This window comes from Lissotriton vulgaris, chromosome 8 (genome assembly GCF_964263255.1).
Source record: "Lissotriton vulgaris chromosome 8, aLisVul1.2, whole genome shotgun sequence".
Taxonomy (NCBI): domain Eukaryota; kingdom Metazoa; phylum Chordata; class Amphibia; order Caudata; family Salamandridae; genus Lissotriton; species Lissotriton vulgaris.
In genome coordinates this window covers 1,559,089,207-1,559,106,809 of record NC_141696.1, presented here as the reverse complement: position 1 = coordinate 1,559,106,809, position 17,603 = coordinate 1,559,089,207, and the positions used below count along the sequence as shown (strand labels likewise).

Here is a 17,603-nt window from a genome sequence, read left to right as displayed (position 1 = left end):
TTCCCGCATGGATGGCCTAAGAGTTGGCTGTGGCTTTTTAAACCTCAGTTGCCTGAGCTGCTCCAGTCCAAACATGAGCGTGTCCGTGAAGTGCCACTTGTTCTGTAGCGGGGCTATAAACATTTCCAACAACTTAGACAATTTTCTAGGATTCTTACTGTCATTTTCCTAGTGTTGGTGATTTATTATAAAGTACCATTTTGTAACCTGCCAATAGGCACTAGGCTGCCAATTTATTTCAGGCAAAATCTGACGAGCACTCCTACCCCTCCCCCGTCCACCAAGCGCGGAGTCCTTCTAATCTACTATTAAGTTTACTTTCTCCCGTATATTCTGCCTTTCTTTTAGCTGATCCGCTTGCTAAATCTGGGATTTCACCGTGCTTTCCTGTTTCCAAGAATCCACTGGTCCAGCAGGAGATGAATAATGAACAAGAAAAGACAGGCAAGTCATGTACATATTTTATTTGCTTAACAGTGGTGTGTGAGTAACATTTGCTGGTGTATTGGAGATAGTTTCTCGTTGTTGAAGCCACACAAAGTGAACTAATTAGTATTGTGAAAAAAGGGCAGAATTATGATAACTGCCATCTTTGTGAATAAATACAAGTATTAGTGCAAGGCTGTGAGATATGCTTTGGAGTTACTACTCAAGAACCAGTGTGTGGTTTTGGTACAATCATTACGCTTCCAAGCTGAAAAAAATCTCCCTGTACGTGGACGACTGCTGAATGTGCTGGATCTGGCGCAGCTTTACCTGCCCTTTTGGATGAGATGGATTTTTCAGCCTGGTTTCAGGCGTTTATATAAAGCGAAACCGGCCTTGTCTGTTTACTTTCTGCAATCTCAGAAGATGTGTATAGAAGAAATTACACCATGAGTCCTTTAGATGGATTAGAGATATATGGTGCTACCTGGACAACCAGCTAGATTCCTTGGATGCCTTGTTGTTGAACATAGCTTAACCCAAGCAATAAACTCACTGAAGTTTGTAGCAGAGTTTTGTTTGAGACTGCCAAAGTATGCCACAGTTTTCTAGCATGAATCTTTTATGGATTAACACACTGTACAATGTTCGGCTATCTGTTGGTTTGCCTGTAATTGGTTCTACCTGATAGACTTCTAGCTGCAGATTCTTTACCTTTGAATTTACTAGGCATCAGGCTGGATCCGGAAAACTTTGCTGGTGTCAGGTGGCTCCATTTGGCTCTGCGTGACGTCGGCAGCATCGGTTATGGCATTGCAGTGCCTATATAGGAGCCACCCAGGTGCGCCGACGTCTGTTCTTTTCTTTCCGTGCCAGTTAAGCAGCGATCTGGGAAGATCTACCGCTCTGCCCCTTTTTGGCAGATTTTTTCTCGACTCATTTCGAATTCAAAAAGATTTCCACTTCGTGTGCGAGGGATATCTTTGAGAAAAAAACGGTTTCAAGCCATGCGGTGCCTGTAACCGCATGATGTCGATCAACGATCCCCATCTCGTTTGTGTCTGGTATCTCGGACTGCCGGGCATGGCTCTGAAGGCCTTGAGGGAGAGAACGATGAAGCTCCTCGCGCCCGACAGTCAACACCATCCAGCGAGACTCTGCAGATTTCCCAGTCCTGATCAAAGAAGAGGCCTAAGTCCTCTTCTTCCCACTCAAGGTCATCTAGACACTCAGGGAAGAGGCATAAGAAGAAGAGGATCTCTAAGTGGACTTCACCTCGGCTGGCGTCCGTCGTCTAGAAAGATAAGGAGCACCAACGCTCTAGGCACGGTTCCTTGGGGACAGAGTTGACTTCAGTGCCCCCCTCTCTTCCCGGGAGCCAGAGTGACGCCAGCTCAAATAAAAGAATTTTACCAGGCCAGGCACTGGGTATTCGGGTGGAACGACCCTGCTGGTGAGCCCTCGGGCCCAATCGGATTAGATGCCGTCTGCTCTGGGCACGGCTTTGGAGGAGCCTTAAGGATCCGATCCCGGATCCGGGTCGACACTCGTTGTGCCATCGTGACCACCTTCAGTGTCGGACCAGAACTCTGCCGCCAATGCCAGCTCCATCCTCTTCCCCGATGACATGGAGCCGTAACGACTCCAACGTGGATTGAACCCAGGGGTTCTGTGTTGTCGCCTGAACACCATGAGGATTTGCTAGGCTCGGGAGAGGCATGGAAGGGATCTATGACCTCTCTGGAACACCAGGAAGTCTCTAAGGAGAACATGGACTGGTATTGGGAACTTGGGGAGGCCAGCAGACTGGACACTTCCCCAGATACTGGCATGCTTTCTCTGCCAAAAGTGGCTATGTAGGAGGGGGCATCCTATTCCATGGTGGTAAAGAGGGCAGCTGAGGTCCTTGGGCTAGAGCTGCCTTCAGTGCTGGTCAGGACTAATCTCCTTACCAAGGGGCTTCAACCAGGTGCTTCCACCTCTGAACCCCTTTTGCCCTTTAATGAGGCACTTACAGCCGTCCTTCTAGGAACGTGGTCCAATCCTAGCACAGGGGCTACAGTGAATAAGACGATTGCAGTCCCTTCCAACGGCAGTCTCCTCCTTGTGCACAACCGATTCCTCTGCCTGCAGAACACAAAGAACATACAATCATGAAGTTAGCCACACATATACTGACGAGGGAGCAATGTGCAGTCTAATGCACTGACTGGTGCGTGTTTAAATTACCTTGTTGCAGTAGCGTGATCTCAAGGGTTTCTTTGCCAAAACAGAATAAATCTGCGTGTGTCAAAATCCTGGCATTTTAATGACTGGCAGGTAGTAACCAGCAAAATAAGACTACCAGCTAATACTAGGCTAAGTGTGGCGAAACATAGGTCACCATCTTGATGCAGGGGCCTGTGAAAATATGCATTTCCCTAATGTAAGCCACATCAAAGGGAACTGAAAGTGTAAGAATCTACTTGCCTAGCAGAAATGTAGAACACCACAGTATTCAGAAAGTAGAGAATTATAAGCAACAAAAAGGACGGTGTACATGTGTCATAACATAGAGGAGCAGTCTTACTAGCAGTGTATAAAAAACTGAACAATCCTTTGCATTATATAAAAGGCCATTTCCAAAAGAGCACATAAAGGAAATATTTCCTATAGGGCATACAAAGCATATAGATGTAGAAACATATTTTGGCATAGTATTTCTGATCTATAATTAATTAATGTAAATACAGTCAGAATTCGACATAACAAAGTGCTATACATAGTGCAGAATGTACCTGGTCAGCACTGAAACAAGCGGCTGCCCGCCTGTTAGATCCAGGGCAGTCAGCGAGACCAGCAAAAGCTGGCGGAAGGTGGTGGTGAGCTTTAGGGCCGTGCTCCTCCCACTCCCGACTGGATCAGTGGCCCATGCGAGTCAGACTGGGTAGGAGCTGATTTGGCTTTCTTGAAGGATGCCCGCGAGTGATGCAATGGGACTGCTCCTCATAAGTCGGATGATGGTGCTGCAGAGGTACGATGCATCCTCATAGACCATGGCTCCGTTGCACCTTGGAAGCGTAGCAGTATCTCTCCCTCAGATGTAGAGACACAACAGGTGTGGGGTTGGTGGCCCTGTATGAAGAGTGAGACATGGGCCAAATGCTGAAGGCACTGGCCCTGGACTAGCTAATCCCTGCAATGGCCACAGAGCCCTTTGGTGAGGCCGGATAAGCCCTCCTGCACCCTGGAGCTACCTGGCCCACTTACTCTGAGCAAATGCGACGCTGCTTGTCCCAGTGAGGTAAGTGAACAAAAGATGTGAGGCCCTAGAGAGGGGGAGGCACAGAAGGAGAGACTGGAGAGACAGCAGGGAGCTTTCTTGAGAAGGACCACAGTAGGTGCTCCCACTTCCCCCTACTGCCCTGACATACAGACTACGCTATTTGCGACTGAGACGGCTAGGGCCTAGTGGAAGGAACTGAGGGGGTGAGCCGCCTGCGGGATGCCATTTTCCCCGACGGGACCAGAACAACAGTACAGCCCGAACAGAGCAAGACTGACCCCGGGCCACAACCAGCAGGGAAGGAGCAGTTGGAAGCACAGACTGAACGTATCTTGGGGGTGATCAAGGACACCAAAGTGGCTCTGGAGCATAAGATCGAAACAGTGACGCTGTACTTCGGCTTATGTACTACCAACCGCAACAAGCTGGCTGGGAAAGTGATGGAAACGGAGAGGGTACTGGCCCAGACCAAACAGTGGTCAAAGCCCAGCGACATAAGTTCCAAACAGGCCAAGGCCCTCACAGAGCATCTGGACAACACGAAGGGTTGCTCGAGGCGTAATAATGTATGCATCTTTTGGGTCCTTGAGAAGACTTAGGGTCTAAATGCAGACCTCTTTGTTGAAAAATGGCTTCTGGAAACAGTGCTGGGTGGTGGGGCTTTGACTTTCTACACTGTGGAACGTACTCGGTCCCGGGGCGCCCCCATAGACCACAACCACAATTTGTAGGTGGCACGCCCACATGGTCCATCGTGGATGGAAGGTGGTTCAGTGAACATTTACCTGGACTATACTAACTCAGTCCAGTGGCAGCGGGTATCATTATCAGTCAAGCGCCACCTCCATGCTCTGGGTCTTAAATACGCATTACTTTTCCCAGCAAAGCTTCGCATCTCCAACTCTGAGAAATCCTTCTTCATCACGACATTGGGCGACTTTTGGAACTGGTTAGAAGGACAAGGCAAGGGTGTGGAATTTAATAAAATGTCTACGTGTCCATGGGACAAGTTGTTTCATAAATCAACTTGTCCTGTAAAACAAATCCACTTTTCCCTTTGGTGCCATGTAGTGCAGTGAAAAATTATGGCAGAATCTCAGGAAGTAAATGCCTGATATTAGCCTTTCTGATTATGCCAGGGATCATACTATAGTATGGTTTGAATTCTAGCAGTTACCTTATTTTGCCACCTTTCTGTAGAGCTATTTACTGGGGCTGGCTGTAGCATTAATCAGTAATTCCAGGGTTGGAATGCCCTCTTGAGTGTTTGCAAACCGACTAAATTGCATGTTTAGGGGGTTTTGCCAGCTCTTCTCTAATCTTTTCCCATACTGAGAAAGGTTGTACACTTACTCTTGACAATGGCGGGAGTAAAACTTTCTTGTAGGAGAATACGCGCCCTTTTCTGATTTTACTTAATGAACAGCTGATAAACTGGGTAGTTTAACAGATACAGGGTGCACAACCACCTGGTCGGGCTCATCGGCGCTAGTATTAACTCCATGTTTAAATTTAACTACAGTCCTCTTTTATATAACCAATCTTGTCCATTAGTTAGTCCACTTATTTTAATTCATTTTTTTATCTAATTTAAACAAGTTGAAACGTGAATATTCAAATCATCCATGCTTTATTGACATCCTGGTATTGACACAATATTACAACCCACGATGATATCTACCTTGATTTATTACAGAATGCATCTCGATCTCAACAACGTAACCCAATGCATTTAGAGAACTCTCTTCTTCAGGGGTAACTGTAAAACATACAAGGATAACATCTCATTATGGTCCGCATTATAAAGTCATGTTTTACCCAATTGTAACGCACCGAAAAAATTATTCTTGCTGCTAAAAAACATCTCAGAAACATCTGTGTGTGCAAAACATGTTTCATAGTATGCTACCCAGTGTTCATCTTGGTTAGTAGTGCAATCCAAGCTTACAACATTTCCTTAAAGTTGCTCACCCTAATAAGAAAGGCTTTTTAATAATGAACCAAAAAATAAAAGTTCGAACGGCATTGACGGAAAGATTACCTTAACTTCAGACAATGCCCTTCCCTGATCCGTAATGCTGCAGGACGTTGGGTCTTCTTGTCCCAAGGCAAAATAATCATGAAAACTTGTTGTCCTTGACCCCAAACAATATATCCTGGTATTCGGTTTTCGGAATTTCACACCTCTGCTAGGGGATCCACTGCCTGCATCCGAGGCGAGAGCACCACAGCCTGAGAGACGTCCCTAGATATCCTCCTGCGGGTGCCAGAGAGGGAACATGATTCCAACAAAGGATCAGGCCTGTGAGGATAGAGCCCGGGCGGCGCGAGACGGGATCCCATGAGCAACGGAAAATAAATGTGCGGCACTCTGGGGATCCTCTGAGTCCAGTGGTAGCTCTGAGGCCGCTGGGGTGTCGCTGGATGGGATGAGTCCACCTGTGGGCTCCCATGATGACTGTAGATGATCTGCTCTAACCCGTGGGGTCCCTGGCTGAAAACTGACCATAGCAGCGGCGGTGCACACAAGATGATATTGGCGGGGTTGCACCGCCTTGGAGAGACATCAATGGCCTGCCGGAGGGTAGCCTCATCCTCCCAAAACGATAGCTCATGTGTTAGGCAGGAGCGAGAGAGTGAGGTACACGAGATGGAGGAGCAATTGGTGGAGTTGGAATCCCAGTGTGTGGCCCATACCAGTCCGCGGCTAGCGTCCACTATTGAGGCACAATGGGAGGAATATCGATGCCTTATGCACCAAAAGGCCAGGCCGATCTTTAAGTCCAAACAATATAAATTGTATGAGGTGGGAAACAAGGTAGGGAATTTGTTTGCATGGCTCGCGCAACGGGAAGAGACAGGTGGGCGCATAACGTTACCTCACCTGCTGGACAAGAGGTGGAATCAGAAGCAGAAGTAGCACAGGCATTTGCAGACTTACTGTAACACAGGGGTCTCCAACCTTTTATGTAGTGAGAGCTAATTCTGCTCAAGGAAAGTCCTGCCGAGCTACTAGCATATTTTTCATTGTAAAATGCTGATGTGATTACCATTACACTATGACCACCCTAAGCACGATAATCAATAGTAACCACCCAAACATTCCAGATGAAGTTATCAGCAGAATGCTAGGGAAACGTTTATCAATATTAAATGCTTGTAATCAAGTACAATTCAAATCATCACATGCTGTGTGCCACAAAGGGTATTACCACAGTAGTAGGTCTCCCCAACTCAAATTGAATTATCATTCAGCTAACAACTTTAAATGTTTTACAATTGCAATATTTTGTCTTCATTAGTATATTAGTTTCTGAAAATACACATATTCTTCTATCAAAATCACTTTCCACTTTGAGCAATCAAACTCAATTTTCCAGAAGAAAAACCTTTCTGAAAAAACTATTTTTTCCTTTAAAAATCAAATCAGTTTTCCTTGTCAGAAAATAAACAGTTGCTAAACATCAGCTTTTAGTTTTCATTGAGTACCGCCATGTAAAAATGCCTCTCATGTCCAAATTCTGCTTCAAATACCCAGGTATTGCAATCCTAGGCCATGCTTGCTCACCATAACACTACGAATGCCTCTGTTATGCTAATAATGCCCATCATTAAACCAGGGTTACCACTGTGCCACAGCTGGATGCCCAACATATATTAGTTATGGCCATTATTATGGGAGAAAGGGTTGCCACTCTGTCAGGAAGAGCTAAAAGCAGGCCAGTCAAGCTCTTTATATGTCAGTGTTGGCAGCAAGTATGTAATTACTAGACTTGTATGCACAAATAGTCAAGGATGAACATGTTATGGCTATGGCACAATTATACAATGAACGGGCTCAATTGCATCAGAGATAATACTCTTATGATGGGGACCAGCATACATATTTGCCAGTCCTTGACACTAGGAATAGCTTTAATGAACCAACACTGTTTATTAGGGAAGGACACAATGTCACACACCCACACAAAATTGAATGTGAGGCTTCTAACTTTCTCTGCCCTGGATGCATACTCCCTCCTCCTCAGCTCTTTGGTTGATCATGCTCCTAACTAACACATTTTCACTCTAGTTCTTGAAGTCACACACTTTGGTGGGTCAGCACTGGTTGCTGCTGCTACTATTCTTTGATGTCACACTCAGTGAGACTGATAGAGCAGGGCGTATAACATGGACAATCTACTTCTTAGGTAGATTTAAAGTGGATAAAGATGGTTCATGTGACAGCGTAGCCTCCACATGCTTCAACACCCTCTGCAAAACCTTCAAATGGACCCCCCCCCCCCCAGAATTCAGGAAGACTGTCACCGACACATTCATCACCAGCAGGCTGGACTATGGGAACGCCCTCTATGCTGGAATCAACAAATCTCTACTCCACAAACTCCTGACCGTCCAGAACACCTCAGCCAGACTCGTCCTCCGCTTCCCACGACAAGACCACCTCCCCAGCATTTATGGCTCCCGTCGAAAAAAGAGTGAACTTCAAACTGCTCACACACACCTACAAAGCCCTCCAGAACACCGGACCCCAAAACCTCAACAAAAGAATCTCCTTCAATGCCCCAAAAAGAAACCTCCGCTCCGCTGACCAGGACTTGGCCGAAATCCCCCGCATCCACAGAGCCAGAACAGGAGGCAGATCCTTCTCCTACTTTGCGGCGAAGACCTGGAACAAACTCCTCCTCAGCATCAGATGAAGCCCCACACTGCAAGCATTTCGAATGACCGGAGCTGCCCAAATCCCCCACCCCCACACCCTCAGCACCTTGAGACCCTCACGGGTGAGTAGTGTGCTCTATAAATCCCCGATTGATTTATTGATAGGCCAACACAATGTGTGTTTGAGTGTTATCAAGAGGCCCTGCCATTGGTTAGGCAATCTGTAACTCTTACGAATAATGAAACGCACAGCGCTGCCTTCTTTAATATACCTAGAATCTCTGAGATCGGCTTGGTTTGGCTTCACCTCTGAGAGCTACTTTGAGGGTGCTGTTGAGCTATCAGTAGCTCCCAAGCTACTGGTTGGAGACCCCTGCTTTAACACCTCTATGCCCCACGTCTGTACACCACAGCTGCGCACGACTTGAAGGGATTTCTGGCGGATAGCTCTATTGCAGTGCTGGTGGGGGTTGGGGTAGGGAAACTTGAGGAGGAACTACAGGAGGATAAGATCACAGACGCTTTGTCATGTATGAATAATGGAAAGACTCCCAGACCTAACTTTTCCCCCCGGAATTCTTTAAATGTATTTGGAGCCAAGTAATAAAGCCAACATGTACTATGCTCCGAGTCCAAACAGGAAGGGGAATTGCTGAGAGATCTGTGACAAGCAATGGTGGTCCTTATCCATAAGAAGGGCTGCCCCTCACCCAGTGTTCCTGCTTCTGTCTGATTTCACTCCTGAATGTAGAGGAGAAACTACTGGCAAAGGTGTTGGTGAACTGCTTGATGTGGCTTATAAAACCAAGTGGTGGCACAGGAACAATCCGGCTTTATGTCATATAGGTCAATCACACACAATCTCCGGCACCTTTTCAGATGTCTGGCAAGGGAGAAGGGACTGAGAGCCCGCATCACTTGTGGCCTAGGATGCAGAAAAGGCATTCAACTCTGTGGAATGGCCGTACCTACAGGCGGTATTGCAGCAGAAGGTTTTCAGCCATCATTCCAGGCCTGGGTGAAATTTATTCATACCAACCCTAGAACCCGTATGCGTGTCAATGGGATGCTGTCTGCAGAATTCCCCCTGGGTAGAGGGACTAGACGGGGATGTCCCCTGTCCCTTCTCCTCTTCGTGATAGAGATTGAACTGATTCCGATTAGGAAAGCTACTCGGCTTTAGGGATTACAATGGGACCAGATTTGGGAGGATGTGGTGTAGCTTTATGCAAATTATATCCTCCTGTTTCTGGCAGATCCAGAGAGTTCCGTCTCGACAGGATTCTGGAGATCTTAGAGGTGTTTGAGAGCTATTCATTCAGGTCTCCGGGTGAATTGGACTAAATCCTGTCTCTACCCCCTGGTGGGATAGATCCCCAGAGAGGGTTGGGACTGTCCCATGCCTGGGAAAGAGTCTGGTTTCGCTACTTAGGTATATATGTCACACACACAAAAAGCCTTTTCTATTCCCACAACCTTGGTAGGCTGCTGGGGGAATACAAAAGGGATGTGAGGTAATGGAGACATCTCCTGCTGACCCTGCTGGGCAGGGCCATCCTGTATAAAATGATTTACTAAAAGCAACAGCGGGCCCCCGATGCTGCACCTCACACCAGTTCCAATAAATAGTTTGGGCAGTCGTCCAAACAACCCCTACGCTAGCTGTCAAGTAGCGTAACTGTGCATCCAGATCAGAGAATAGTTAGAAAACAAATGGGGGTGCACGACTTAACAAAGTCCAGTAGGCCAAAGATGTTTGAGAAACAGTCACTTCTTTATTAGACAGGAATTTGTCCAAAATGCAAAATCATTTGAGACAGAGTAACAGCCAACGCGTTTCGCTCCCAAGATGAGAGCTTCCTCAGGGCACAAAAGTGTATCCGCAATTAGTCAATTCCATATATAAAGTCAATCAGTTGAATATAGCTGTTATTTCGGTCCTGGGCAGCAAGATCAGTAATAATGGTACATGCCGTGCTTCCAAAAAGATCCTGGAAATTTAGCAGCGTCCAAAAGGCATTTGTGTTATATCTACAGCAGTGGAAAGCTTCAAGCTCAAATTCTTTGAAAAAACGCAGATGTGCTACTGGTAGCCGATCCGAGGTATCAAAAGACAACAGTCAGCGTCTTTAGTGGTGCACAGACATAAGCTCGGGTATATTCTCTTCAAAAAGCAGACCAAAAACTTGAGTGTCACAATAGCTAGTAGTAGTATGGGTGATATTGTCCAAAGACGTGTGCTTGAATTAGAGGCCCAGGTTGGTATCCTCCCGGTGCCGGTCCAAGGGTAAAGTAAAACTGAAATGAGCCTGAAGTGTGTACGATCCGAATGTTTTATATACTACAGATGTCCATCCCTCCGAACCTGTATCGTCAGAGTGGCGTGGCGTGTCCTAGCCAAATATTCCCGTGGATTTTGTTTAGCCGTGCACCCCCATTTGTTTTCTAACTATAAAATCATTTACCTGCTGAAATTCCTGTATGCACTGCAAACTCCCTGTTCGAGGTCCCTGACCATTTCTTCAAATCGGTGGATGCCGAGCCCAGGCTCCTGGTCTGGAATGGAGGAGTGCCACACATTGCAATTGAGGCCCTCTCAAGAAAGATGGGGGATGAGGAAAACGCTTTGCCCAACCTCCTCCTGTACTACTGGTCAGCACTTTTGGTAGTACTCAATGTATGGTCCTTTGCACACCGGAAAAAGCACTATCTTTGGGTGGACATGAGGTCCTTGGAGCCGCAGGGATATGTGAGGTGGATCTGTTGGAAGAAAAGCCCAAAAGGGCTACTTGTCATACTACCATGGTCGTGGACTCCTGGAAAAAAGTGACCACACAACTGGGATGGCGAATAATTCTCATTTTGGTGACTCCACTATGGGAGGCTGAGGTGTTGGCTCTGCTGCAGAGAATCAACGTCCACAGGTATTCGGATTTGATAAGCATATCAGAACTGTGTGATGTATGAGTAAACCAGAAAGTCCTGACATTTCAGAACCTTCAATCCCAATGCGGAGTGGTTGGGGGACATTATGTGAGATACCTGCCTGTGTGACGCCACCTGCTCCTTCAGAGGTTAGATGCAAAGCCAAACAAATGGCAAAGAACTTTGGGACTGCTTCGGGACAGAATAATTTCTCAAATTATTGAGTGCCCATTGTGTGGGTTTTGGCCATTGCACACAGCCTGTATCAGTCTTTGCCTAAATTATTATTGGGCAAAGAAGTGTTGTGCCTATTATAAAATGATTCTAATTCTGTAACCCATTACACGGTTAATGAAAGCTACAAGATTTTGTGTGTGTGTATACACCAACATACCAGCTCTTTGCCATTTGTTTGGCTTTGCATCTAACCTCTGAAGGAGCAGGCTGATCAATTATTTTATCCGTTGAGCTTTCCTATCTTTGCATAGTATGCAATTTGTATACATTACATTCTATTCTGAATCATTGGATTCCTGAGTCTTCCATATTGTGGATTCCATACGGTTGTTCTACTTTCGGTTGGATCTACTGTGAATTTAGAAGTTTTAATGAACTAGTTTGGACGCTCTTATAATCGTTGTCCTGTCCTGATGATGACCATCTAATTATATTATGGTCGAAACCCCATCAACGCATACATGTGGCCCAAACTGAAGAGGATGCATTTTTTGCCTTGTCCTGAACTTCCTATTGTGTATAATTATTTCCACAGCCACTTTTTAATTACACTTTGTATTGTACATTCTGTTTGTGTACCGTGTTGAGCGCCAGTGGTTTTGTATGTCTTTGGATCTAATTGTTTACCTATTGTTAATAAATTTTCTACAAATTGAATTTATACATGGGTGCTTTGTACTTTATAATTGTATTTTAGATCTGTAGGTCTTTCTCTTTTCATGATTCTTTCTCTTTTGAATAGTATAAATATTTTTTTCATGTATGTTCTGTGTATATAAATGTCAAACTTGAACCTCTGTTAGGATTCCAGTCCAAACATGAACCTGTCAGTGAAGTGCCACTTGTTCTGTACTGGGGCTATAGATTTTTCCAACAATGTACACAAATTTCTAGGATTCGTACTGTCCTCCTCCCAGTGTTGGTGATTTATTATAAAGTACCATTTTGTAACCTGCCAATAGGCACTAGGCTGCCAATTTATTTCAGGCAAAATCTGAAGAGCACTCATACCCCTTCCCCGTCCCCGTCCACAAAGCATTGAGTCCTTCTAATCTACTATTAAGTTTACTTTCTCCCGTATATTCTGCCTTTCTTTTAGCTGATCCACTTGCTAAATCTGGGATTTTACTGTGCTTTCCTGTTTCCCAGAAGACACTGGTCCAGCAGGAGATAAATAATGAACAAGAAAAGACAGGCAAGTCATGTACATATTTTATTTGCTTAACAGTGGTGTGTGAGTAAAATTTGCTGGTGTATTGGAGATAGTTTTCTCGTTGTTGAAGCCACACAAAGTGAACTAATTAGTAGTGTGAAAAAGGGCAGGATTATGATAACTGCCATCTTTGTGAATAAATACAAATATCAGTGCAAGGCTGTGAGCTTTGCTTTGGAGTTACAACTCAAGAACCAGTGTGTGGCTTTGTGAAAGCCAAAGACAAATCTATGTTGATAAGAAAATGGTAAATACAATCATTAGGCTTCCAAGCTGAAAAAAATCTCCCTGTACGTGGACGACTGTTGAATGTGCTGGATCTGGCGCAGCTTTACCTGCCCTTTTGGATGAGATACATTTTTCAGCCTGGTTTCAGGCGTACATATAAAGTTAAACAGGTCTTGTCTGTTTACTTTCTGCAATCTCAGAAGATGTGTATAGGAGAAATTACAAGGAAAGTGTAATCCCGGTGCACTCAATATTTTTGAAAATTTTCAACAAAGTTAGTTGATTCTTAAGGCGGTGCTCTAGTCGTCACACGTAGTCTGAACGTGCCTTACAAATGTCCATGAATATTGAGGGTAGAACACACTATCCTCGAGGCTGAGCACTCTTTTTACAAAGAAAACAAGTTTCTACTCCAAGTTCATCTTTTTCAAGTTAACAGTTTTATTTTCGGGATTCAAATTTTAGCAGTTGATACGTTGTATACGTTTAAGCAAAAATTCCTGACAAACATAATTTCATTCTTATGTAGTCATAGTATGATTTTCAAAGATGTTTCCATCCACCCAATGCATTTCGGGTCCACAACAACATGACCCTTCGTCAGGGGTCTGAAAATTAAGCGCAAACAGGACCAAATTAGTCACTCTCACATTATAAAACAACACAAGACATTACACTTTGTCACTTCGCGATACCAGATAGATCAGTGAAAATAAAACAGCGGTAATTCACATACTTTTTACGAAGTTAACCTGCGACTGCATTGAACTCTGACCAACAAATCTCGAAAATGCATATTAGACTCTTAAATCAAGCTCTTTATCACTTACGAGTAACAGGACGCAGCGGCGTCTTCACAGTTGGGATTCAAATTCCGCGTGTGTAAACGGAAGTTCTAGTCGCGAGATTTTAAATCACATGATCGGGCCCGCGGCCAATGGCAGCGCGGTGGAACCGGTCATGTGAGAACTTCTCCGCTTACCGAACAGTCAGCTAGGGAATGATTCAGAATTTGAATCTCAAACTTTATATGTATCACATATGAATGACAATATATTGTGCTAGACGGTAACTTAAAATCTTGCTGTAATAAACAAACAATTCAAACATCAAGATACTGAAACAGTATGCGGGGATCAGACAATGTCAAAAGTCAACGCTCAAGTTTAGAAGGATCATAAAAACTCACCTCGGCTGGTGTCCGTCGTCTAGAAAGATAAGGAGCACCAGCGCTCTAGGCACGGTTCCTTGGGGCCAGAGTGACTCCAGCTCAAATAAGATGTTTACCAGGCTATGCACTGGGTATTCGAGTGGAACGACCCCGCTGGTGAACCCTCGGGCCCGGCGTAGTCTGAATGGACCCCATCGGGTTAGATGCCGTCTGGTCTGGGCACGGCACTGGAGGGGCTTCAAGGATCTGATCCTGGATCCGGGTCGATATTTGTCATGCCAACGTGACCACCTCCGGTGTCGGACCAAACTCGGTGCCGCCAGTACCAGCTCCATCCTCATCCCCTATGACATGGAGCCGTAACAACGTCTCTTGACTCTGATTCCAACAGCGATTGAACCCAGGGGTTTTGTGTTGTCGCCTGAACACATTGAGGATGTGCTAGGCTCGGGAGAGGAATGGGAGGGATCTATGGACTCTCTAAGGAAAACTTGGACTGGTATGGAGAACTTGGGGAGGCCAGTAGACTGGACACTTCCCCAGATACTGGCATGCTTTCTCTGCCAAAGGTGGGTATGGAGGAGGGGACGTCCTATGCCATGGTGGTAAAGAGGGCAGCTGAGGTCCTTGGGCTAAAGCTGCCTTCAGTGCTGGTCAGGACTAATCTCCTCACCGAGGGGCTTCAACCTCTGAACCCCTTTTGCCCATTACTGAGGTACTTATGGCCATCCTTCTAGGCACGTGGTCCAAGCCTAGCACAGGGGCCCCAGTAAACAGGATGATTGCAGTCCCTTCCAACGGCACTCTCCTCCTTGTGCACAAGAGATTCCTCTGTCTGCAGAATACAAAGAGCATACAATCATGAAGTTAGCCACGCATATACTGACGAGGGAGCATCGTGCAGTCGAATGCACTGACTGGTGCGTGTTGCAGTAGCGTGATCTCAAGGGTTTCTTTGCCATATCAGAACAAATCGGTGTGTGTCTCAATCCTTGCATTTTATTGTAATTAGTAATCAGCAAAATAAGACTACCGGCTAATACTAGGCTAAGTGTGGCGAAACATAGGTCACCATCTTGATGCAGGGGCCTGTGCAAATATGCATTTACCTAATGTAAGCCACATGAATGGAAACTAAAAGTGTAAGAATCTACTTGCCTAGCAGAAATGTCGAAATCCACAGTATTTATTTAAGTAGAGAATCATAAGCAACGAAAAGGACTGTGTACATATGTCATCATATAGCGGAACCGTCTGTCTAGACAGGCTTTTTGCCCCTAGTGGGCAGTGATATAGACTTTAATCTTGCTCACATCTAGGATATGTATTCCTAGCTTGTGTTGGCCCTTTTAGGCCCTTTCTTTCAGACATAGAAGAGGCCATCTATTGCCTATTGGCTTTTTTGCTTATAGTAGAGGTTGGATCCTGTGGTCCTGACTTTATATTACACATTGGTATGGTTTATGTAGGTACTCTGACAGAGCTAAGGGTTATTTCATCCTTCTCAGGCGTATAGGCCCAGAACTAGAGGGACTCCATTTTGATGGAGCTGAGAGGCTTCAGGGGTAAAGGTAATGTTTATAGTTAAGGCTGTTTACTGCTAGAGGAAAACCAGTCGGGACTGCTTCTTATCCGAGAAATGTGTTTGTCTCTTGGGCCCAGACGTAACAAGCAGCTGGCCACTGCGGTTGCGTGGAAGCCTTGGAGCTAGCACAGGAATTCGGTGGGAGGCAGCCCTTTGTTGGAAATTTCCATGAGGGGAGAGGAATCCATAATAGCGAGCTGCAGGAGAGGAGGAGAGTTCAGTGCCGTTTGTGGTCAGTGCAGTCTGGAGTCAGAGCAGTTTTGGTTCTTGCAGAAGAGAGAACAGGATGTCTGCTGGAGCTGCAGAATAGAGTGCAGTTCTGTAATGGAGAAAGAAGGCAGATGATTGCTGAAGCTGAAGAGAGAGAGCAGTGCAGAGAGCATCAAAGCAGATGAGGAGCTGAGGCTGTCAGCTGGAGTAATTGAACCAGAGACGTGGTGTTGTGGTGACGGAGGGAGAGACACAGAGAACCCTGATTCCACCAGAGAGAGAGAGAGCCTGATCCCACCAGAGTCAGAGAGAAATCTTCCTTCTAATAGGTGAGGTAGTCTAAACTAGTCCCCTTTACAATTACACCTTAATCTTGTCCTTATTCCCTAGGCTATTGTATGTTTAATCCTTTTCTTTCAGCGGTGTGTTTTTATCATTGTTGTAATAAAGATACAAAGTGAACTAGTATGCATAAGTTATTTTTATGATAAAGCTAGCCTTTCTTCTAACCAGTTGCCGTTGAGCAACTGATGGATCAAAAGGGAGTAGGAGCGCTTAAATCAGGGAATAACTCAATCACATAGGGTGTATATCTTTTGTCCCCATACAGTGGAGGTAACCTTGTCTCCTAGTCAGGTATTACTGTTTGAACAGATGTTACCCTTGATCAGGTAAGTAATAGAGAATAATTGGGGAGATAAGAGACCTGCCACTAAGGGATAAAGTTTATACTCCATCCCATAATATTATTGTAGTAGTGAGCCCTTAGTGAATAGGGAGAGAAACTTCCCAACATAGAGAGACAGAGAGCTGAAGGTATTCATAGGAAAGTGGTCGTCATTGGTAAGTGGCGTTAGTGAGAGCACTGATTGTGGTCAGTGTTTAGATCTGCCGGATTGTAGATCGTGTGTAAATGAGAGCACTGGGGAGGAGACCAGTGTCTAGGTCTGCCGGATTGCGGACCGTGTGTAAGTGAGAGCACCTAAGATAGAGGGGTGTGTAGGTCTGCCGGATTGCAGACCGGGTATAAATGAGAGCACTGGGACTGCAGGCCCATGTGTGTAGGCGCGCCGGATTGCGTGTCGAGTGAGCACTGAGGGTGAGCAGTGTGTATACCCGCAAGATTGCGGCTTGAGTGAGCACTGATAGTGATCAGTGTGTAATGGTAGATAATCAGAACTGCCCCAGGGTAGATTAGTCTGGACCCATGTGGTCGCGAGACTGAGGTATGAGTGTGGTGTAGGGCATGGATGTCCTTAGTAATCAGTGAGTATTCTTAGTATCCCTATAGATTTAGTGGTGTTTCTGATGATATGAGCTTGTATATTGCGAGTTCCCCATCCTCAGGTAGGTACCCAGGTGCCTGGATAGATGGTCCTGAGGAGGGAGGTGGTTACGTTTTGGCCAGGTTGGTGTTGCTCAGTGAGCTGGTTCTATCTGGTCTGAGAATCTGGTCATTACACCGTCTTACTAGCAGTGTATACAATACTGAGCAATCCTTTGCATTATATAAAAGGACATTTCCTAAAGAGCAAATAAAGGAAACATTTCCTATAGGGCATAAAAAGCATATAGGTGTAGAAACCTATTTTGGCATAGTATTTCTGGTATATAATTAATTAAATTAACGTAAATACATTCAGAATTCGACATAACAAAGTGCTATACATAGTGGAGAATG

At 45.4% G+C, this 17,603-nt stretch overlaps 1 protein-coding gene across 46 annotated transcripts in view; it reads left to right on the top strand.

The window, feature by feature from the left end:
• Positions 1-17,603, top strand: part of LOC147700405 (uncharacterized) — a 700,768-nt gene that overhangs the window by 387,263 nt on the left and 295,902 nt on the right. For all 46 annotated transcript variants that reach the window (XM_086935784.1, XM_086935772.1, XM_086935787.1 and 43 more), the window contains 2 exons: positions 349-444; positions 12,615-12,710. In XM_086935784.1, coding sequence (XP_086791910.1) covers positions 349-444; positions 12,615-12,710 — 192 coding nt within the window. The remainder of the gene's footprint in view (positions 1-348; positions 445-12,614; positions 12,711-17,603) is intronic.